The following is a 24808-nucleotide window of genomic DNA, read 5'->3' as shown; positions in this document are numbered from 1 at the left end:
TAGTACTATTGTTTTTACATTTCTGGTAGTATTGAGTTTAAATAATCTTGAGTGTTTTGTTCTTGGTCCCTAATCAGTACCTGACTCGATTCTAGCCCCGTAAATGGTATAATTATTTTAAAGTTTGACTACGTAGAAGAGCATTTTGAGAATACCTAGTAGGAAAATGCATTGTGTTCAGTACTTGCTGGAAAATGAAATTAAGAAAGTCTTTGTTAACTTTCTCACAGATATTGAAGCACAGATTCGAGAAATTCAAGGCAAGAAGGCAGCTCTTGATGAAGCTCAAGGAGTGGGCCTTGATTCTACAGGTTATTATGACCAGGAAATTTATGGTGGAAGTGATAGCAGATTTGCTGGATATGTCACATCAATTGCTGCAACTGAACTTGAAGATGTAAGTTACAAAGTATATAAGAGTCAATCCTTTTTTGTTAGAGAACAAGAAATGAAAAGAGATTTTCTTTTTGAGTCATCATCTGGTTTAACCTGGAGAGACATTTTGGTGTTTGGGAGATCTTTCTTTTGCAGGCTAAAACTATTGAAAGTGTCCTCCCTGTCTTAGGTTCAGAAACTCTTGGAAGTGATTAGTTCTGAATCCTTATGTTAAAACTAGTTTATCCAGCAAAGCACTTGCAAATCATTAACCATTGTAAAGTAAATCCCTATTGTTACACATTGAGCTTTATCTAGAATAGCCCATTAGAGAAGTGAATTCATAGTAGACAACCATTTGTCCTTGTGACTTGATTTCTGTCTTGTGCTTGGTGCTTTTTTTCCCCCTTAGCATCTTAATATTAATGGGCTTCTCATGCCTGTTTCATTTACTTCGGAGAATGACCACCTCTCATTTTGAAGTACATCTCTCAAAGTGTTTTTATCTATTCCACATAGCTTATATTTGTCACATCATCCCAAACATCCACATTTGGTAAAGTAACTCCATTTTTGTATGTTTCAGTAACAGACATTTTATAAATATATAGATTATCAAACTTGTTATTTTTATGGAATTCAAGCCACATTTTATTTTATAGTTGTTGCTTTTTTAAAAAAAAAAAAATTAAAAAGTCCCAAAAGATAAAATTTCTAGAAGTCATTCATATTACTGGTAAGAGACAGTGATGGCTATATGTTCCAGAAGCTGAGGGGGAAATTGTCCTTTCATTTTTAAGTAAAATAAATGAGATGTTAAGATCTTACTGAGAGTTATTCACTGTTACACTTTTTATACTAGAAAAGTAACAGTGTAATATTTTGTTTAAACAAGGAAAGCAAATACACTTAAAATTATTTTACTTGTTTCTGTGGTTGTTATGTTTTTTAAATGAAATAAATAAGGAAACTGAAGAGTTTTTAATAAGCTGTAGTTTTCTGAATGTGAAAAAACAAATTTCATCACGCCTTCTGTGAGAGAATGATATGCTCAGGTTTTTCTAGTTCATACGTACTTTGATTGATTTCCACAGAGTACATTTCTTGTTCAGTATTTTCAGAAGAGTAAAGAGAACTAAGCTTAATTTCTTTCATAGCTTTTTTGAGTTGAAAATACCTAAGTGTTAACAAGTTTTATGAACCAGGGTGTAGATATCACACTGTCAGCAAGTCTTTTGATTTCATGTTGAATCTCTGCATAATTTTTAAGTTCTGACATTTTAAGTTCTGGCTCTTTGGGGGCATTTTATTGCAGGATGACGATGACTACTCATCATCTACAAGTTTGCTTGGTCAGAAGAAGCCGGGATATCATGCCCCTGTGGCATTGCTTAATGATATACCGCAGTCAACAGAACAGGTGACTTTTTTCTTCTTTTTTGTTAAAACTAGAGTTTATTCAGGCAAAGAAAATTAAATGTCTCAATTCCTGGGAAGCCCACATATAGGGAATCAGGTTACTAGATTGTTTTGAGGAGAGTTGATTTGGGAGAATTAGAAATGTTACTTAGTTAATTTTACAAAGGTAATCATTTTATGAAGACTTGAATTATGGAAATGCAGGCATATGTATTGTCTCATTTCTATATTCCTTATTTTTTTCCATCTTAACATCCCTAAAAAGTGATATAGAATATTTCTTTTATTAGGCATTTATTAAACATTTTTACCTGTTTTATAATGTTCGGATTTTGTCTGTGGTATTTTGTTTGGTTATTTAATAAAGTGAGTATTAAGTGAGAAATACCCTCTTTTCAGTATGATCCATTTGCTGAGCACCGACCTCCGAAGATTGCAGACCGGGAAGATGAATACAAAAAGCACAGGCGGACCATGATAATTTCCCCAGAACGTCTTGATCCTTTTGCAGATGGTAATTCCCACTTTTCTATAAGTATTCACAAATTTATTTGTATTAAGTTGTCTTTAGCCCTTTGATTTTTTTTGGCATGCTTATGAATTTGGTTTTCTTTTTAAAGTCCCCCTTATTATAGATGTGTATAGATTTGGTTGAAGTCACAGATGCCATATTCTTCATCTTTATAATGCAAGTTTTCTTTCCAGGTAGAAGGACAAGAAAATAATGAGCCAATGCCATAGAAACGCAAAGGGTTAAAGGTTTTTCTTTTACTTTTGTTTTGGGTATGCTTTCTATACTTTGAACAAATGTGTGTTTCTGCTCAAAATACTATCAAATTATTGAAAGTTTTCATTCCAAATCCTAGATTTTAGGATTGTTATTTCTGAGAAATTGTTTCTCACGTTGGAGCTCCCCCTATATTGCTCTAAATATAGTTTAGTAAATGCACCTACTTTGCTTTAAGCATACTTAAAGTTAAAACAAAAGTATGTGTACAAGAACTTTGATATTTTTAATAGTTGGAGTCTGTTTTGCTAATTTTAGTGTGCAGGTCAGCACAAGGGGCATAGTGAGCCTGATGGAAGCTTTCCTCAGGTGAGTGAGTTTCAAAATCAAAATTAGGTGCCTGTTTCTTAAAATGAGATTCTGCTGCAGGTTTATAAATTAGACTTTCAGCCTGCATGAATTAGTAGGGATATTCTTTTTTTACTTGCATAATTGTAATTGATTTAAACATGTATGTCAGAATTCACAGGCCCATACTAACTGTCCTTAATTTCTTTCCTACAGCAGTACTGCTATATGCCAGTCCTGTCTGCATTCTTAAGGGTGCAGTTCAACACATCCTCTCTAGATTATGGTGAAAAAGTATTCCAAAGGAAGTCTTATCAGAGCTAGTGTCAGAATGGCACTACCAATTGGGCATGATCTTCAGCATAGGAAATGTCTTAGAATTTTATTATATTTTCCTAAATTGTGATGCTATACTACTGTATAGCTAATTATCACATTTCTAAAATGTAGTGTGCCTCTGTGAATCTTGTTATATACTGTTTGGGCTTCTTTAAGATATTTTGAAGTTTGAAAAACAAATATCGAAACTTTAACCAAGAGACTAACACATCTCTTTGTAACCACTTTTCTTCTGTGTGCATCATAATAACTGATAGAAGTAATATATTCAAGTAGTATGTTTGGAGTTATAATTTATACTTTCTAAGAAAATATTAAAAATATGTTTCTGGGTCAACAAAACTTAAAAAGCATGAAGCCCTTTTTGGTAACATGACATCAGAATAAGATATAGGTATATTTTTTAAAAATCATATTTTCTAAACTATAACTTTTAGAACATTGAAAGAACTTATGTATGAAGAACTTATCTAGTCATAGTTATTTGTAGTAAGGATTTTAACAGCTTGGAACAGGTAATGTTTTGCATATAAATATCTTTCCAAAGTGTTACTAATGGTAAAGAGATAATTTTCTAGGCTTCTATTCTGCTGCTTGAAGTCAGAACTGCTGATGGAGACAAAGGCAAGAAAGTGTACGTATTCCGGATTAGCAACCCAGGAACCCATCACTTCTGAAGACTAAACTGTGCTGTCATTTTGTTTTTAAATGCATTAAAATATTTGTTTTAAACTGCTGTAGATATGTTTGTGTTCAAACAGGTTAAATTGATCAGCAAACTCAATAAAAAGTAAGATGTATAATTATTAAAGTTTTCCATCAAAAATAAATTAAATGATTATGGAATAACATAATAATAGAGCAGGGCAGATAAATCATTTGAACCTAATTATCTTTTATTTATTGTACTCTTGTCCTGTTGCTGTTCTTTTCTGCAGGAGGGAAGACCCCTGATCCTAAAATGAATGCTAGGACTTACATGGATGTAATGCGAGAACAGCATTTGACTAAAGAAGAGGTATGAACCTGCTTTTTATTTTATTGGTTGTGAAAGAATGTAAAGGTTGCGATTGAGAGACTTTTATATTTCCTTTTTATTTGCTGTTCAGGTAATATTTTAATAGTATTAATAACAGTTAAGTTGAGAAAGAACCTTAACTCAAGATTCTACCACCTCCCAAATTAAACTTTTCATATATCCTTTTCTAGGCCCTAGCCCCTTAACCAATATGCATACATATGTATTTCTAGTGAATATATCTGTGAGAAGGATTGATAGTAGTGTGTCTGAAACCAGTGTGTGAAGAAATGCCAAATAGTTAAATCATTTCTTGAAAAATCTTCTAATTCTCCCATAAGATTCAGTTTAGATATGGATGGAGAGTTCTGAAGAATTCCTACTGGCCTGCAGAGATCATTTTGTTTTAATAGCCTCCATAACTATTATGAATGTAATAGTCATAATATTGTTGTATGGATTAAATGGGGTGATAGAATCCCACTTGAAAATCACGGGGTAAATTAAATATGCATTTGTTTGGACATTATTTATAACATTTGCATAGTTATAACAATTTAAAATTTTTAATTTTTTACCACTTTTCAAATTTTGTTACGTTGTCTGAATTGCTGTTTATATGAGTTTTAAATAAAACTTTTTCAGTGAAAGCATTTTGGTTCTCTACCATTGACTGATGATTTTACTTCACTAACTGAATAAAGTAGGATGCTTTGTGTTACAGATTCTGTACTTGCTCATCTGTCGTGCAGGAAGACATTGTATGAAACTGAAAATAGAAAAGAGGAAATATAAGGGATCGGGACTACAGTAGCATAGAAAGGAGAATGAGAAGAATAAAATGGCATTAAATAGAAATGATTGTACTAATGATATTAAAATATATTGAAAACATCTTAAAGATACTCACTGCTTATTCACATTTCAGAGAGAAATTAGACAACAACTAGCAGAAAAAGCTAAAGCTGGAGAACTAAAAGTCGTCAATGGAGCAGCAGCGTCCCAGCCTCCCTCAAAACGAAAACGGCGTTGGGATCAAACAGCCGATCAAACTCCTGGTGCCACTCCCAAGAAGCTATCAAGTTGGGATCAGGCTGAGGTGATTTCATTTTATTTTTTTTATTAGTATTTAAAAAATTTTTTTTCTCATATGATAGGTACTAGTCCGCTCTTATTGACATAAGATACCACAGATTGGGGGCTTAAACACAGACATTTATTTTCTCATAGTTCTGGAGACTCAAAGTCCAAGATCAAGGTACCAACAAAAATTGAGATTTTGAACAATTGAATGTGCTTTTACTGACCTAATTGAGATTTTCTAAACCCTGAGTAATATTTAGAATTTTTTTAAAGGAAAAAATACTGAGTCTTAAATTTGTTAGGGTATTTATGCAGGTTTGCAAACATAAAGGTAGATAGAACTCTTGTGTTGGATAGAGTAAACCACTTTAAAAAAAAAAGTATACTACAAAACCTATGGAATACTTATGAGTCATTTTTAAAATACAGATTTGTTTTGCTTACATTAAATCAGTTACTGTTTTGATAATGGTATTGTCTTTACTGTGCAGGGTTTTTTGCTGTCATGTGCTAATGCCCTACATTACCTACTACTGGTCTCTATTTGAAATGCCATGGAACCTTTGATTATGTAAATCCACTTCTAATATTTTTTCACTAGTCTTGCAGCATTGGTTAGAGTAATTACAAATGTGATTGTAAATGTAAATTCAACTCAAGGATTGAAATCGTGGCAGTATCTTGTTATAATTACCCAGGTGATCCAAAACGTGCTTATATTAAATACATACACAGAATTGAATGAAAACACAAAAATAGTATTTTCTATTGAGATCTCAATGGGTATGTCTTCAAGCTCTGGTTTGAAAAGCACTGATATGACTAAAGCTGCAGTTCTTTGATTACAGGTCTAGATAGAGAAACCTTAGTGACTTTCCCAGAGCCATGGAACTATTAAGCAAGATTCATACTCAAAATACACTGTTTTTTTTACCGTTCCACATTTTAACAGTAAATTGTTTTTAGACATATTTGCTAGAAAGTAGGTAATCTTTTAAACAAGAATAATCTACTCTAACTTGATTATAGAGAATAGAACTAAAATACTTATTTAAAAGTTTTTAACAGAAAATTTTCTAGTTATTTTTATGTGGGATATGTAGGTGTGTGAAATAAACATTTTTGCTCTGTTAAGACCCCTGGACATACCCCTTCCTTAAGATGGGATGAGACACCAGGTCGTGCAAAGGGAAGTGAGACTCCTGGAGCAACCCCAGGTTCCAAAATATGGGATCCTACACCTAGCCACACACCAGCGGGAGCTGCTACTCCTGGACGGGGTGATACACCAGGCCACGCCACACCAGGCCATGGAGGCGCAACTTCTAGTGCTCGTAAAAACAGATGGGATGAGACCCCCAAAACAGAAAGAGGTACTTCTAATGGAGTTTGGGTGTGTGTGGGGGTGAAATTTTGAAATTTTTTTTTGACTTAATGAGTGGTATATTTATAAATTGAAATCTGTTCTCTCTGGTCTTGGTTAAACAGGCAATTATCAACTGCTTTAGGTACAGATAAGAACTGAGCAGATCATATTCTTAATGTTTTTCCCTCGTAGAGGTTTAAGATTTATTTTAGGGAAAACATTAGGAAAAAAGTAAACTTCATAGTATAATCTCTTATTTTATAATAAAATATACATAACATGGAATTTACCATTTTAACCATTTTTTCATTGGCATTAATTACATTCACAGTGTTGTGCAACCATCACTACTATTGATCTCTAGAACGTTTTCATCATCCCAAACAGAAACTCTGTACCCATTAAATAATAAATAACTCCTCATTTCTTCCTCCTCCAGCCCCTAGTAGAATATGTGTTCTACTTTGTATAAATTTGACCAAGTCTCTTTTTTTGTGTAAAGCATCTAAAGCTATATTTCATTGAATGTTTATAAAATTAGCTGTGGAAAGTTAAGATTTAGTAGTACATCTATTAAAATTTTATAAAGAATTTTAATAAGGGACAGTAAATGTCATCGTTGAAAGAAGCAGTATAGAATTGTACATGTACAGTAATCTTTATAGGGAAAGGAAAAGTGGCTCAAGATATATAAAGTGGCTGTCTCTGCGTTGTGGTATTATGGGTGGTTAAAAAAATGCTTTGTTTTCCTATTCCTCAGTGGCATGTATTGTTTCTGTAATCAGTTGAAAAGAAACAAAAATAGTGAAGGGGAGGATAAATATGAAACATTAAAACTTAAAACGGGTCTCTGTTTTAGGAATATCTTGATTTTGAACCTGATCAGTTTGAATATGTTAGCTGTTTGAGGATAAAAAAGTAATTTTTTTTACAGTGGTTAAAGTTTTAGATTTATTCACTTTTTTCTTTAAAGATACTCCTGGGCATGGAAGTGGATGGGCTGAGACTCCTCGAACAGATCGAGGTGGAGATTCAATTGGTGAAACACCTACTCCTGGAGCCAGTAAAAGAAAGTCACGTTGGGATGAAACGCCAGCTAGTCAGATGGGTGGAAGCACTCCTGTTCTGACCCCTGGAAAAACACCAATTGGCACACCAGCTATGAACATGGCTACACCTACTCCAGGTAGAAACTCTCTAATTGGAAATCACTTTTCCCAGATAAATTTTGATTTTTTTTTTCTTTGTGTTTTCTGCATATTATTTATTCTATTTTTAGCAAGTATAACAGGATTTAAAAAGTCTTGGTTTGAGTTTATAATATAAAAGCAATTCAATATTAGAATTGATCCTAATTTCTTATATACCAAGGACCTGTGTAATGATAAAGTTTTACATTATAGATTGTTACAGAAATTTGCTTCTTTGGTAGGTCACATAATGAGCATGACTCCTGAACAGCTTCAGGCTTGGCGATGGGAGAGAGAGATTGATGAGAGAAATCGCCCACTTTCTGATGAAGAATTAGATGCTATGTTTCCAGAAGGATATAAGGTAATAACATGGAACATGAATGTGATGGTTTTTAGGATGCGAATTCTATTTTTAAATATTTTTCAAAAAACTTACTGGTCAAGTTTCCATTGGCCTTGTCCGAATTTACTACTGCCATTCCATTCTTCTAGTTCTTTCAGTTCCAAAAAGTAATAAGAATGAAAAGAAATGAATGACATGAAGCTTTTTATTAGAACGTGAGAAATCTCAAGGACTTTTAGGACCATGTACTCTGAGAACTGCCTTGGGGAGTATGGAATAGCTTGCTGTTTCAGTTTTATCAGTAGTTCTAAGATTAAGTTCAAATTAGGTTATGGTTATTTAACTTGGTGCCTCACGAGATTTTGTGTATTTAAGTTCATGGATTGCCACTTAACACAAAGCGTATTCTCTCTTTATCACAGCAACTTGATGTTTATTTTGAATTATAAAATTTTCTAGGTACCTGAGACTCAGACCATTTGTTGGTCTAAAAGCAGTCTGTGAACATAGTGTCATAACCAGGGCTGGAAGCTAACTAAGTCATCTGATGGCCTTTACAGAGCCTTTTCTGCCATCGCTTATTGCTTTTTAACAATTTATATGTATTTTTCCCATTAAATTTATGTAAAAGTATTTGTTTCAAATATGTATGAATTTCTGTTTTATAATTTCTTATAGCCTCCACATAAAGCTGTGGGTATAGACAATATAATCTACTGTTGACTGCCTGAGTCTTCTCAGTTGCAGTCATCAAATTCCTTAATATTGATAGCAAAAATCTTCCTTAGTGAATCTTCAGTGAATTTTTTTGGCTTAATCAAATGGTGTGTATTTTACAGGTCTTTGGTAAATATTTTAGTTGTAGTTTTTATGCATTTAATTCATTTTTGTAGAACAACTTAAATATTAAGATTTGCTTTTTTTGAGTGTCTCCATAGTGTAGTGGTTAGCACATCTGCTTTACACACAGAAGGTCCTGGTTCGCTCCCCAGGTGGAACCACGGACCATACCCCGGGTGTGCCAGGCCTTGGGGGCGTCAGGGGCACCAGGCCCCGGGTGCATGCTGTGAGTGTGTGGAGGAGTCGCTCCACCTTAGAGATTCAGTCCTTAAAGGGAAACGGCAACATCCATAGGTCAGGGGTGAAGTGGGGGGATTAAAAAGGTGAAAGAAAAAAAAAAGACCTTTTTTTTTGTTTTGGTTTTTTTTTTTAAAAGCACCTATAGCAACTAGTATTCCAAGGTGATCACCCATGCTAGTACTAACCAGGCCCAACCCTGCTTATCTTCCTAGATCAGATGAGATCGGGCACATTGAGGTGGCATGGCCGTAGACTAAGATTTGCTTTTTAGTGCAGAGATTTACATGATTTTTATTAAAATATAGCATTCTAGGCATTATTTATATGGAGTTTTATGAGTTTGTTTCCATTTATATGATGTGTTGGCTCACCAGTGTGTTAATATAATGTTTAAAAGTGACCAGAATTGTATAAGCCTGCTTTGTGCTATCTCATTTTTCCCACATCCATAATATACTTACATTTTAGTTAGTAGATGAGAAATACGAATATTTGTCACGTATTTTAAACAAGATAGGAAAATGGGATCGATGGTAATTCTTATGTTAGTCAAAAAGCTTCCTGGCTAATAAACTAAAATATTTGAAGTGCAGATATGATACATGATGATGTTCCTTAGTTTATAAAGTCAAGAAAATCTTAATTGTCTTTTGACTATATTAGGTACTTCCTCCTCCAGCTGGCTATGTTCCTATTCGAACTCCAGCTCGAAAGCTGACAGCAACTCCAACACCTTTGGGTGGTATGACTGGTTTCCACATGCAAACTGAAGATAGAACTATGAAAAGTGTTAATGACCAACCATCTGGAAATCTTCCATTTTTAAAACCTGATGATATTCAGTACTTTGATAAACTTTTGGTAAGTGATGATAGAAATAAAATAATTGCTTTTTATTTAGGAATTACAAATCATAATGTCTTAACCCACCTTGAAATTATTTTCTTTTTATCCTATTAGGTTGATGTTGATGAATCAACACTTAGTCCAGAAGAGCAAAAAGAGAGAAAAATAATGAAGTTGCTTTTAAAAATTAAGAATGGAACTCCTCCAATGAGAAAGGTAAGTGCCAGTTTATTAAATCATCATGTTAATTATAATTTCATGTTTAGAAATTTATAGTTAACCTCTTTATCACTACCAAGGGTATATAGTATGAGGGAAGAAAGATGTGTAGTATGAAGGATTTGGCTTTTTAACATTTTATGTTAATAGGGATGTTGAGAAATGAGATTCTTTTTGTCCTCAAAGCCTTTAAAACATGCTGAAGACCACTAACGTAATCAATGGAATCCTGTGAGGAATTGTATTAGTATCATTTGTGGCTTGAAGCTTGGCAGTCCTTTAGGAGACTTTAAAGAGTTTTTATATTATAAGCTCTGTGGCTCCATTTTTCTATTACCTTTTATTAACTGAAAACATTGAACTTCTGTCAACAGGAATTCAAACTTCAGAGTAATTTTGATGGGAATGAACTCAGGCCACTCTGAAGTTTATACTAAAATGTTAAGTTACAGAAAATTGTGGAGTAAATTGTTCTTTCAAAATGCTTACTTACAAAGAAACACAACCTCTTATTTCCTGTAGGCTGCATTGCGTCAGATTACTGATAAAGCTCGTGAATTTGGAGCTGGTCCTTTGTTTAATCAGATTCTTCCTCTACTAATGTCTCCAACACTTGAGGATCAAGAGCGTCATTTACTTGTCAAAGTTATTGACAGAATATTATACAAACTTGATGACTTAGTTCGACCATATGTGCACAAGGTTTGATTTTTTTTTAATGTAAAAGGAATGTGTGGATTTTTTTTTTTTACTGACTTACATATATTTGTGAAATTTAAAAATTCTAAAACAATAACTTTTTTAGATAATATACGTTTACAGTAAAAAGGAAAATTTTGTCCCCTTGCAAGATAATTATTAATGTTAGATTTGCATGTCTTCTTAGACCTTTTTATTTGCACAAACATCCATCACACACACAAGTATGTATATGTGTATACTTGTGTTTTTAAATTATTTAAATGACATACTATAATTATATGAATATAATTTTGTTACATGAGGATGGCATTAGTAATTAGTGTGAAAATTTAGCTCCTTCTCTTTTTCAGATCCTTGTAGTTATTGAACCATTGTTGATTGATGAAGATTACTATGCAAGAGTGGAAGGCCGAGAGATTATTTCTAATTTGGCAAAGGTATTTACGTTATATTTCTAGAGAATAAAGTTTTATATCTGTTGATGGGATTATTTGACTATGGAAGAAAATGGTTGAGGGTTAATGTCATCAGCTCATGATGGTCCCTTTTTCTTGACCTTTTAGGCTGCTGGTCTGGCTACTATGATCTCTACCATGAGGCCTGATATAGATAACATGGATGAATATGTCCGTAACACAACAGCTAGAGCTTTTGCTGTTGTAGCCTCTGCCCTGGGCATTCCTTCTTTATTGCCCTTCTTAAAGGCTGTGTGCAAAAGCAAGAAGTCCTGGCAAGCGAGACATACTGGTATTAAGATTGTACAGCAGATAGCTATTCTCATGGGCTGTGCCATCTTGCCACATCTGAGAAGTTTAGTTGAAATCATTGAACATGGTAAGTTGTTATATAACTTTATCTTTCATATGACAAGTGTCCTGAAATTTGGGCTACTGATTTATATGGATAATAAGGGCTTTAACTACATAAATATATAGTTTATGATGGGATTTGTGATATATGCTATTAGGCTTTGATTCATATTAGCTTTTGCCTACGTTTGTCTAATGTGAACAGATTTTGCAGTTAGATTATATTGCTAGAATCTGGTCGATGATGTAGAAATTAGGTAATAGTATTGCTTAGTTAAAACTTATGTTTGGTTTTATAGGTCTTGTGGATGAGCAGCAGAAAGTTCGGACCATTAGTGCTTTGGCCATTGCTGCCTTGGCCGAAGCAGCAACTCCTTATGGTATCGAATCTTTTGATTCTGTATTAAAGCCTCTATGGAAGGGTATTCGCCAACACAGAGGAAAGGTAATATCTACCAATTAGATTTTTTTTCCTACTCATAGAAGCTAAGGCAACTTAAATCTAATTTTTTTAAGTATATATATTTTTATTTTAAAATAGGGTTTGGCTGCCTTCTTAAAGGCTATTGGGTATCTTATTCCTCTCATGGATGCAGAATATGCCAACTACTATACTAGAGAAGTGATGTTAATCCTTATTCGAGAATTTCAGTCTCCTGATGAAGAAATGAAGAAAATTGTGCTGAAGGTAATTGTTTCAAATTATTGTTCCAGATTTGTTCATCTAAGTTGGGTGTGTTTCATGGTTGAAAGAGAATTTTAAAGCAGTTAAAAAGAAAAACCTAATCCTGTATATTAAGCCAAGACTGTATTTACTATTACTATTTCTTAACCTTTTAGGTAGTAAAGCAGTGTTGTGGAACAGATGGTGTAGAAGCAAACTACATTAAAACAGAGATTCTTCCTCCCTTTTTTAAACACTTCTGGCAGCACAGAATGGCTTTGGATAGAAGAAATTACCGCCAGGTAAGCTTTAATTCTAAAAAATATTTTCAAACAACTCTTTCAACTAATTCTTTAGCCACTTTGAATGAATGTTACATATTATTTTTTGTCCCGATAACCTCACGGTTTGTATGTGCTTAATTGTGAAAGGAGATGGATTTTATTAACTTCCATTTTGATTTTACATTATACTATACATACCCAACTATGAATTGATGTTTTTGGCTAGTAAATGAAATGCTTGATCTGGCTAGGTGAAACATGAATATAATTTTACCTTAAATCACCTTGACTTAAATGGACATTTAAATCACTTTTAACGTATTAAAAATAGTTAATTTTTTTCAGCGTGCTTACTAGCAGAATAGTATTTTTAGAATATTTGGTTTTTATGATGTCTGTTTATTTCCTTGAAAGAGCAATAAATTCAATGTTTTTTTCCTCCTCATTTTAGTTAGTTGATACTACTGTGGAGTTGGCAAACAAAGTAGGTGCTGCAGAAATTATATCCAGGATTGTGGATGATCTGAAAGATGAAGCTGAACAGTACAGAAAAATGGTGATGGAAACAATTGAGAAAATTATGGGCAACTTGGGAGCAGCAGATATCGATCATAAACTTGAAGAACAGCTGATTGATGGTATTCTTTATGCTTTCCAAGAACAGACTACAGAGGTAATAATACTGATTATAACAAGTAGCCATTGACTTTCATATTTGTGAAAAAGCATATTACTTTTCAAGCAAATATCACTAAAAGGTAATTAAATTTGAAATAATTTTTTAAATGCTCATGTTCTCATTCGGTTGGCTATGAGAAACAGTCTTCCACCTCAAAATTTTAGATTTCATTTTGGAATATCAGTACATTTGAACAAACTGAATTCTAGTTCCCAATAAATGTAGGTTTTTGTTTTAGTTTTTTTGTTTCTGTTTTTTTATTTAACTTGGCCTTTTTTTTTTTTTTTTTTAGGACTCAGTAATGTTGAATGGGTTTGGCACCGTGGTCAATGCTCTTGGCAAACGAGTCAAACCTTACTTGCCTCAGATCTGTGGTACAGTTTTGTGGCGTTTAAATAACAAATCAGCTAAAGTTAGGCAACAGGCAGCTGACTTGATCTCTCGAACTGCTGTTGTCATGAAGACTTGTCAAGAGGTAAACTTTTACGTCAGATTTTTATTTCTTCACCAAATAGTTAATGTGAATAATAACATTTTAACATATTTCTTTTATTGCAGGAAAAATTGATGGGGCACTTGGGTGTTGTTTTATATGAGTATTTGGGTGAAGAGTACCCTGAAGTACTGGGCAGCATTCTTGGAGCACTGAAGGCCATTGTAAATGTAATAGGTATGAAATTTGCTGGTCATGTAAAAATTTTTTTGTTTTGATTTTTAACTTACTTTTTTTTTTTTAAAGTAAAATATGGAATCATACTTAGGAGTTGAGTAATGATTTCTGATACTTTTTAAAGTACTTCATAATTTTAGTTAATGCAGGGGGATGTCACAGTAGTCTTATCTCCCAAGATGCATTTATATTTTACTTTAGAAGAGAAAAGAGGGCAAGTTTAGGATCTGCAAGAAAGGTAGAAATAGTCACAACTCAAAATAAAAATAGTGTCTTATCTGAAATATATTCAGTGGGGTGGGACAACTTTGAAGTTTTAATTTAGTTTTAGGACAAAATATATGTTTGTTTAACCTTGAATTAATAAGTGATTATGGCAGGTTTTTCTGCTTACTGTCAAGTTACTGGAATATAACCAGAGAGAAAAGTGAATTGCTCAAGTTATTGTTTTTATTTATATCTAGTTCTTAAAAACTATCCATTTTTCTAACCCAAAATAAAAATACAAGTATATTATAAATGCTCTGGGATATGGACAGTAAAGCTTTTATTCTTTAAGGCCATTATGATGAAGCAAAAAAAAAAATGGTCTTGTGTTTAATCCTGCATTGTAATTGAACATGATTATTGAAAAGTAACTTTTACAGGGGTTAGAGGGGCAGAAATAACCTAGCAGGTCATAATAGCTGGCTGTGCCAGCCACTGTATCTCTTCTGTTAGTAAGGAATTTTTATGCAATATAGATCTTTGAACCATTGCACTTAACATATAATCCCCAATTCAGCCCTGTCCTCTATACTTGAAGATAATTACTTGCCAAAAGTCAGTTACGTGGCTACTTGTGAGGCTCTAGTTTTCAAGGAGTTGTAAACCATATTGTTCGTCAGGGACACATGGGAAAAGCAATGGAGAGAGAATCAGAGCAAGCAGTTCTAGTTAGAGCAAGAGCCCCTGCCAGCTGCCTCCTTTTTTCTCTCTTCATAGGTGTAAATACCATCCAAGTATGCCCTGCATTGCAGGGAGACTGGAGATCTGTTTGTTTTGCAGTTAAAGGGTAAGGGGGCCCTTTCTGGACAATTTTGCTTTAATTTACATGTCTACCTCTGGCTTATATTGATGTGTACGGCCGGAACATAAGTTGTCCCCATATTTAAATGTCAGTGTACAAATACATTTCAGAACCAAATAAAACTTTTTTTGTTGAGTATCCATCATTCTTTAAGTCACTTCACTAATTTCTTTCATTTCTATGCATAATCAGAAGTTGTTAATAAAGAGTTAAAAACAATTTTGAGTCTGGTTAGAATCTGGGGTTTTTTCTTTCCATAGGCAGCTATTAAGTTTATGTTTATGTCTAGTCATATATATTATATTGTTAAGTAAAAGGAAAAGTGAACAAAGATTGCAGTTCAAATGTTAATTGATAGTGTGTTGACTTCTATTAAATAGGTATGCATAAGATGACTCCACCAATTAAAGATCTGCTGCCTAGACTCACCCCTATCTTAAAGAACAGGCATGAGAAAGTACAAGAGAATTGTATCGATCTTGTTGGACGTATTGCTGACAGGTAAGCAGATTAAACATTTTTACAAGTGGTATTTGCTTTCACATTTAACCACTTTATTTACTTTGTAAGTTTGTTTAATGTTGCTAATGTAAGTATATATGGTCAGGCTACCTAGTATTAATATTTTCAGTGAAATTTTAACTCGTAGTGGGGCATGGCAGTATAGTTTTAAAACTAAATCATTTTTTCTGGAGTAATATTTTTATTTAATGCTTAAAGTTGGTAATTATTTGAGAACCAAATTTGCAAGTTTACCTTTTGAAACTTCTTACTGATATAAAATTAACTTTTTTTTAAATTAGGGGAGCTGAATATGTATCAGCAAGGGAGTGGATGAGGATTTGCTTTGAGCTTTTGGAGCTCTTAAAAGCTCACAAAAAAGCTATTCGTAGAGCTACAGTCAACACATTTGGTTATATTGCAAAGGCCATTGGGTAAGTATTATTTATTTCCATTATACGTATTGTTTACTTTGTAATAAACCCACTGTGACATTGAAAATGTTTCTGTACTAATTTCAGAACTTACTGTGAATACAGTTGAGAATGCATTTCATTTAACCACTAACTTTCATTTTTTGTAATGTTTTTCTTAAATTTAAGTTGAATTAAAAATAAGTGGGAGGTTTTAAATTTTTATTTAATCACACCAGATATTTTCAGAGAGGGAAACTACTATTCTCAAAATAATTTCAAATTTTTGGTGGTCCTTTTTAGGATCCTGCTTGAGATATTAAGGCCAGTTCTTAATTTAAAAAATTCAGATCTTTATGTTAGTGCTATATGTGTTTTAAAAATATTTTTCTAAAAATCCACAGACAACCGAATTAAAGCTGTTTTTTAAATCTATAGCTGTTTGCTTTCATGCCTTCACAACCAAACTACTATATGTATGTGTGGCTTAATAACAGAGAAGATGTTTTCAATCAATAAAACATAACTAACATCAGATTAATTGGATGAAGTCTTCCCACTACCCCCTTTTTGATAGCAGTAATAGTAATTCTGTTAGTTTCAAGTAAGTTTAGTGCAAACCTACACTGGAGATCCCGGGGATTGTACCTGGGGCCTCATATGGAAAAAAGATTTTATGTGTTGTGGCATGGGAGACCTCGGTTTGGGTACTACTGTAAGGGTGCCTCACATTTCAGGAAATTTACTAAAGACCAAAATTCCATATGAAAGTGAATCCACTTGAGCTTTTTCTTTAAAATGGACATTTTAATTTAAATGAAGTTCTTAAGTAGAAACAATAATGCCAGTGACTTGAAAGTATTGTATTTTATCATAAAATTATTACGTTCCCAGTGATTACTTACCATAAAGTTTCATTACTTTATATTTTTTCTTTTCCCTCTGAAAAAAACTTTTGACTTGTAATCTAACAGTTGTTGATGACATTTATTTATTTATTTTTTCCAGTCCTCATGATGTACTGGCTACACTTTTAAACAACCTCAAAGTTCAGGAAAGGCAGAACAGAGTTTGTACTACTGTAGCAATAGCTATTGTTGCCGAAACATGTTCACCCTTCACAGTACTACCTGCCTTAATGAATGAATACAGAGTTCCTGAACTGAATGTTCAAAATGGAGTGTTAAAATCACTTTCCTTCTTGTTTGAATATATTGGTGAAATGGGAAAGGACTACATTTATGCTGTAACACCATTACTTGAAGATGCGTTAATGGATAGGTAAGTGAATTGAACTAAATGTAAGAAAATAGTTATAATTCTTCCTTTATTTTAGAATGTATGGAAATAATTATAATGTGACCTATTTGTTGTGATGCAGTTAAGAAGGGGGACTATTAGCTTGGATATTTATGAAACTATTAATATGACTTTTATGATCTTCAAATAATAAATGTTACAATTCCCCAGATTATTCTCTTCCAAGTGCCCCCTCTCCTTTTTAATTTTCTTTATGTGTTAGACTAGATATATGTTAAACCAGTAATCGATCAACTTTTATTTTAAACGTTAATTAATTTCAAATAATTAGAGAAAATGATGAGTACAAGCTTATTGATGTGGCAGAGACCTTTTTACTTTTTAGTTTGTTATAGCAGGTGAAGCAAAGATTTCTGTTAGGTGTGAACTACTGAACATAGTCTGCCAGAGACAAACTATTTTAATTGCATGGTGGTGACCACTGATACACTACTGCTTGAGTTATTTGACATCCAGATTCCTGATACTTTTAACCATCTAGACTGACATAGAGCTTTTAAAACACAAAAGTAAAGAACATGTAAGGGCAAGTTCAAAGTCCAAGTAGTAAGGGAAAGGACTGTTTTATTGCCTTTATCTTTTAAAGAAAGATAACTATTCAGGTTAGAGCCCATTCAGTTATTTCTGTTTATAGATTAAAGTTACACATTAATGAGCTTCCAAAAGGGAGACTTGACAGGACTCAACAAATTCTCTCAAGGTATATATGTAAGACATGGGGACGGAATAAGAATCATGCTCTGTAAAAGTCTGGCCAGCTGGGGCTCAGAATAGTAGGAGTAAATGATATTTATTCCATATTCTTCAGTGAGATGTGCCTCAACATTATGGTGCAGTCATTGATTTATGTGACCAGTAGTTAAAAATTAAGTTGTGTGTACTAACTAGTTGAAGATAGTAACGCCAATGAAAATTACTAAATGAAAAGACCAATACTTTAGTTGGGAAATTTATTAATGAAGAATACTGCCTTGCTATGAAGCTTAATAGATTAAATATTATCATAAAAGAAATAAGGATACTAGTAAGTTCAAGTATTTTTTTTTGTTACAACTTTAAGGTACTTTTATTACTGTTAAGAGCAGAGAGCATGAACTCATTTTTTTATCCATCACAAACCCATTTTCCGATATTCGTACTTAGTTGAGTAACTATGAAATGAATAATTCAGTTATTTATCATAGATTCAGTTAACATGGTAGATGATAGCGCTCTTTTCTGTAGGTTTAAAAAAATTATCGGTCCTTCTCTTGCTCTCCCTAAATTGAGTTATTGAATGAAACTTAAAATTTATAAGGGGCAGGGATTTAATTTTAGTTACTTATTGTATACCAGTATTGAATTACTTTCAAAGGTTTTAAATTTATAGTTTAAAATGAGATATTACTGTTAGTCACTCATATGTGGAGTCATGTGACCCATCTTTAGTAGCATACTAAAATGTATACTCCACAGAGCTCTTGATCATATTCCATCAGTGGTTTAATATAGAAAATATGGCTTATTTTTGAGCCATAGTGAAGTCTGAGTCATTAAAGCAAAAGTTCTCAAGTAAAATGAGTCCGTCTAAAGGCATTCTATGTCAGATACATAAGATATGAGGATGGCTCTGCATCTCTTCCATGCACTGAATTTATAATTTAGTTTCTAATGGACTGGCTGGCATTTCCTGTAAAACTAAGACTGTATCTTAAAGAGCTTTTTTTCCCTATTGCAGGGACCTTGTACACAGACAGACGGCTAGTGCAGTGGTGCAACACATGTCACTTGGGGTTTATGGATTTGGTTGTGAAGATTCATTGAATCACTTGTTGAACTACGTATGGCCCAATGTGTTTGAGACATCTCCTCATGTAATTCAGGCAGTTATGGGAGCCCTGGAGGGCTTGAGAGTTGCTATTGGACCATGTAGAATGTTGCAGTATTGTTTACAGGTAGGTTAACTATTTTTAAAAGATTACTCAATAAAAAAAAATAATTTAGTTGAATTAAGTCACTGTTCCTAATTTTCGATAGAGTATATGGTGCCATATGGCAAAATATACAGTTGTGGGGGGAGAGGGGTTAGATTTTGTCTTTGCCCACTGCAGTTTTGTGCAATTGTCAGGTTTTTTCCCTTTCTTAAAGGGAAATGTTTGGAATTTTATTTATGGTTTGTTGTATTCTTGAAAATTGAAATAATGTAATCTTTTAATTATTCTAGGGTTTGTTTCACCCAGCCCGGAAAGTCAGAGATGTGTATTGGAAAATTTACAACTCCATCTACATTGGTTCACAGGATGCTCTCATAGCACATTACCCAAGAATCTACAATGATGATAAGAACACCTATATTCGTTATGAACTTGACTATATCTTATAATTTTATTGTTTATTTTGTGTTTAATGCACAGCTATTTCACACCTTAAACTTGCTTTGATTTGGTGATGTAAACTTTTAAACATTGCAGATCAGCATAGAACTGGTCATAGAGGAAGAGCTAGAAATCCAGTAGCATGATTTTTAAATAACCTGTCTTTGTTTTTGATGTTAAACAGTAAACGCCAGTAGCGACCAAGAACACAGTGACTACACACACTATACTGGAGGGATTTCATTTTTAATTCATCTTTATGAAGATTTAGAATTCATTCCTTGTGTTTAAAGGGAATGTTCAATTGAGAAATAAACATTTGTGTACAAAATGCTAACTTGTGTGTGTTTTTTGAACATGACTTGTAAAATGCGGAACTTGATAAAGTACTGGTATGTGTAGAATAAGTGGCTTAATTTCATTTTCTGTCACCTGGTTTATGGAAAGTAGCAGAATATAAACTATATAAAGTGATGGCGTCTTTGTCAAAATTTCATTGTTGTGTTGATAATGACAATGAGAAAAGTCGCTTTGGGGGTATTCATCTCAAACTAGCACAACCGTTCCATCACCATAGAAAATATAGCACCTATGCTGAACTGTCTTGAATATTATTTTGCACTTTCATAGCGCCTTTCACTTGATTTCTCAGAATGCTTTATGAACATGAAGTGATTCAGGTCATGTCCAACTGTTGACTAGTCTGTTTAGAAAGTGGAGAAGGTATCTATTTCAAAACTGCTTTCCGTCTAGTTGGAGTGAGGCTACTTAAGTAATGCTACTAGAATAAGACAATCTGGGCTCTGTTCCATGTCATAAGCCACTATTCAACATTATATTTAGTAAATACCTGTTGAGCACCTACTGTATACCAACCACTGTGCTTAGTGTAGGGGATGCAAAGATGCCTTTGACCTGCCCCTTGACCTTAAGAAACAAAGTATAATGGAAATGGAACTACATCTAGGTATATATTACTTATGTACTGTGATATACAATTGCAGCAGCTAAAATGTCTAAGTTTGTTTAATTTTTGCATTTTGGAATTAGATAAATTGATGTATAGGTAGCAAGCGTAAACAAATGCTGTTAAATTCTAGATAAATGGAGCATTAGGCAGTACTTAGTATTTTTTGGCAAATATTTTAAGTATATTTTGAGCATTTCCTAATTTTCAGGCCAAGACTGACTTAGTCCTTCGGCTACCCATAGCTTTTTTGTTTTGTCTCCCTGTTAGTACTTCTGTGAACTCTAATGGAAAATGAGATTGCAGCAGCATGTGCATAGGATGACTGCCACTGTAAGTAAAACCATTTTACAGGGACTAGAAAGTTTGTTCCTCGAACTGCTAAAGGGCTCCCTGTTTTGGAGGCTTACATGAGAAACAGTTAACTGGCTGACTTTTACAGAGCCAATATTGAGCATTAGTTGACTCTCCAGGAAAAATTTGTAACTCTTTATTCTTTGATCTAACTTTGTGACAACAGGTCAATGTGTACTAAAACAATTTCCAAAAATATTTTCCCATTCTTAGAAGTTTTTGTAACAGTCCACATACAACTCGAAATCTTTCTGTTCACTAATTACTGTAAAGTGACCTTAAGTAATTATGAATCATGAAAAAGAACAATTACATTTCAAAGCCAGAATTTGATTTTAAATCAGTCTTGAGAAAATTTATATTTTTACTTCCCGTACTAGCATAATGTCAATTTGCTTGGGCCCTTGATGTTTATAGGAAATAACAATGTTTTGCAGTGACAATGTGGAGCAAAAGAGACTAGTCACCTTAAGTGACTTTACTGATGCACGTAATTTGAGGACAGGTGAGGTAAATACCGAAGGCTACAACCTTTAAAGTTGGGACCAAATAGAAGCTCACAGATGTTCGTATTTTATATGGCTTATTATTGAATAAGGAAAGCATTTTGTGATACACTTAAGTGAAAGACGCTATGTGAAGTTTTAACTATCTTTCAAAGACTTTCTTTTGCACTTTTCTTTTGGTGTTTCTTAAAGCCAAACTTAAGAAGGAAGAAATTAATGTTCTTAAGGGTTGGTGGGTGGGTTTTTCTGTGGGCTTTTGTTGGCTTTTCTGTGGGCCCTCTAATGGAATTGATCTCTTTGGCTGTTCAATTTTTTTCATTTTGTATTTTTAAAATTTGTTGTATGGTGCCCTGTGAGCATCAAGTACCACCAAATGAATAAAACTTATTATATCTAAAGTCTTTAGACCAGTTTTTAATCTTAGTTGACTCTGTTGCTATTGCACTACACTGTTGTGGTTGTGCCATTTTAATAATCTTTCTGGGTTTTCAAAACAAGGAAACTTAATGTTGAAAAACCAAAGAACTTAATTGAATATGAAACTGAAAAAGACATTTGCAACCATATAGATTCAATTGTTTGGAGTTTTGGTTTCTGTTGCCTCTTAAATCCCATAATGTTAAAAAGAGCAGAAAAATCTGTTATCACAGGGTTTTTCAACCTTGACATTATTGACATTTTGTTTGGGCCAGACCTTCAATGTGAGGTGCTGTTATGGGCACTGTAGGATGTTGAGCAGCATCACTGATCTCTGTCCACTAGATGCTTGTAGCACCCTCACCCCAGCTGTGACAACCTAAAATGCCTCCAGGTATTGTCACATCCTTTGGAGGATAAAATCTGTCTAGCTTGGGAACCACTGAGACTTGTTTAAGCAGGACTCACATAGGTCTGATAAAATTAAAGCAAGGTAAAAATTTCATTTTAGGCAGTTGCTTAGGAAATAACTAGAAATACTATTTCACAAATACTTAAACACCTACCTTGGGTGTAGCTCTGCATTAGTCTGGGGAGAAGCAAGCAGAAAACAATATGTTGACTGCTCTTTGGTCCTCAGAGCATCTTGTGGCACAGTAGGAGCCAGGTGTGCAGTGTAGTGGTTGGTGCCCCACGTGGAATGCAGTCGTTCAGGGCCCCAGATGTCACCTGTGAGAGTGGGTCTGTGGTATAGCTGGAGAAAGAGGTTGGGCAGGGCACAGAGGCCCTTTTCTCCCTGTAAAGTGGTTAGGAAGCCATAGAATTTACGGTGACTTGATAGAGGGTTTAGGTTTCCAAAGCAGTCAAGAAGATACATAGGCAGGAGGAAGTCAGTGTAAATAAACTAGAGAGCAGGTCGGTGACATTTCTAGTGTTCATGCTAGAAAAACAAGTTTTAAAATTTTATTAATAGTTATTTTACAGTCTAAAATAGACATGCTTGTATGTCATGTTGGACGAATAGATTTTCTTAATGGCCTAATAAAATTTTTTGGAAGGAGATTTTTAACATGTTAGTGAGAGGCTCTGGAGGGGATTTAGTCTGAAGTGTTATCCTGGAATATCTTTGTGCTAGGAATAAACTTAGAAATAGGGTAAATTATTGTTTCTATGTCTAACTTCCTCCAAACTTATCTAAATTCAACAAGTAAAATCTTGCTATATTTGCTCTTTTTAAATAGTGTGATTTCATGAAAGTTTTCTATTGCTATTTCTGTAGAGGAATTTGGGACTAGAAAAAATGAGCAAAAGAGAGCAAGTATCTGAGTTTCTGATGAGTTGGAAAGTGGTGGAAGTTGGCACAGATAGATTTTTTTGGACAGGAGTAAAAATGCCTTAGTGTAAGGTGATGTAGTGGGATGTAGGTATGAAAAATTTGTCCATGGCATATCAGAAAATAATATAAAAATAGTTTTACTGCAGCTTTAGAAACAAGTAGACCAAAGTGAGGAAAATAAGACTTGAACAGAAAAATTCAACCCTCTCCTCTCTAAAATGAAAATCTGGTAAAGTTTAACAATGTGTCTGTAGCATGTAACGTGTAGTGTGTAATATGCAACTGGATGCACTGCATAGTTTTGTCATGAAGCAGAATGTAATTAACACATTTAGGAAGAAAATCTCAGCACCAACATGATCAAGGAAGAACTTTTCACGTGCCATTGTCTAGGTCATTGCTACTCAGTGTGGTCTGGAAATCAGCATCAGTGTCACTTGGAGCTTTTTAGAAATACAGACTTAGGCACTCCATCCCAGACATACTGAATGAGAATCTGCATTTAGTAAGATCCTCAGGTGATTTATATGTACATTAAAACTTGAGAAGTGATAGTCTAGGGCACTACTCCATCCCAATGTGGTAATGATATGGTAATAAAAAGGACAAAAATACCTATTTAGGTGTGGAAGCCTATAGATAGAATAGCCAAGGGGTGGTCAGAACATCCCCAGGATGGCACTTTGCTGAAACCTGGGTGAAATCAAAAGGGAAGGAACTAAAGAAATTGTATAACAATTGCTTTTTCAAATAAAGCTATGGTATGGACTGAATGTTTGTGTCCCCCAGAATTCATATGTTGAAACCCTAATCTCTAATGTGATAATATTAAGAAATGGAGCCTTTGGGAGGTAATTAGGTCATGAGGGTGGAGCCATCATGAATAGGATTAGTGCCCATATAAAGAAGAAATGTGAGTGCTGTCATTCTCTTTCTGCTCTATGCCTTGTCAGGATTCAATGAGAAGATGGCCATCTGTAAACTAGGAAGCAAGCAGGCCCTCACCACATACTGGATCTTGCTGGCACCTTGATCTTGGAATTCTAGCCTCCCAAACTGTAAGGAATAAATGTATTAAGCCACCCAGTCTGTGGTATTCTGTCATAGCAGCCTGAACTGAATAAGACAGGCAGTTAGGTCAGTGTAGTCAATAAACCTCATAGGTATATATATTCGTGTTACTTCTCCTACTAAACTAGTTGACATTGGTTGTGGGGTCATTTTCTTGAGGCTGGTACGAGCTGGAGTGGAGCTGGAGCCAGACAGCCTGTTGAGAATGCTCTCCCTGCCTTTACCATGTCCGAAGGGAAGAGGAGAATGGGGAGTTGACAGTATGGGCTTACCAATTGGCTCTAGAGCTTGTCATAACTTGTCAGGACTTGGATTTATAACCTGGATATGCAACTC

At 34.0% G+C, this 24808-nt stretch overlaps 1 protein-coding gene across 3 annotated transcripts in view; it reads left to right on the top strand.

Moving 5' to 3' along the window:
• SF3B1 (splicing factor 3b subunit 1) overlaps positions 1-22046 on the top strand; it is a 48020-nt gene extending 25974 nt beyond the window's left edge. The window contains exons 3-26 of one of the 3 annotated variants that reach the window (XM_006921310.3): positions 231-397; positions 1691-1795; positions 2194-2308; positions 4147-4226; positions 5155-5325; positions 6445-6682; positions 7649-7861; positions 8108-8229; positions 9955-10152; positions 10252-10353; positions 10879-11058; positions 11409-11495; positions 11622-11892; positions 12167-12312; positions 12409-12555; positions 12708-12833; positions 13267-13488; positions 13787-13969; positions 14053-14164; positions 15614-15734; positions 16037-16168; positions 17156-17428; positions 19185-19401; positions 19671-22046. In XM_006921310.3, coding sequence (XP_006921372.1) covers positions 231-397; positions 1691-1795; positions 2194-2308; positions 4147-4226; positions 5155-5325; positions 6445-6682; positions 7649-7861; positions 8108-8229; positions 9955-10152; positions 10252-10353; positions 10879-11058; positions 11409-11495; positions 11622-11892; positions 12167-12312; positions 12409-12555; positions 12708-12833; positions 13267-13488; positions 13787-13969; positions 14053-14164; positions 15614-15734; positions 16037-16168; positions 17156-17428; positions 19185-19401; positions 19671-19829 — 3887 coding nt within the window. In that variant the 3' untranslated portion in view covers positions 19830-22046. Of the gene's footprint in view, positions 1-230; positions 398-1690; positions 1796-2193; positions 2309-3780; positions 3843-4146; positions 4227-5154; positions 5326-6444; positions 6683-7648; positions 7862-8107; positions 8230-9954; positions 10153-10251; positions 10354-10878; positions 11059-11408; positions 11496-11621; positions 11893-12166; positions 12313-12408; positions 12556-12707; positions 12834-13266; positions 13489-13786; positions 13970-14052; positions 14165-15613; positions 15735-16036; positions 16169-17155; positions 17429-19184; positions 19402-19670 lie in introns of those variants that run through there. The other 2 variants (XM_006921311.3, XM_015596532.2) reach the window with 2 other exon arrangements.
• Positions 22047-24808: the final 2762 nt, after the last annotated feature.

Source organism: Pteropus alecto, unplaced genomic scaffold, assembly GCF_000325575.1.
Source record: "Pteropus alecto unplaced genomic scaffold, ASM32557v1 scaffold3, whole genome shotgun sequence".
In the NCBI taxonomy this organism is placed as follows: domain Eukaryota; kingdom Metazoa; phylum Chordata; class Mammalia; order Chiroptera; family Pteropodidae; genus Pteropus; species Pteropus alecto.
The sequence above is the reverse complement of the archived record's forward strand: the minus strand, read 5'-3'. Positions and strand labels throughout refer to the sequence as shown.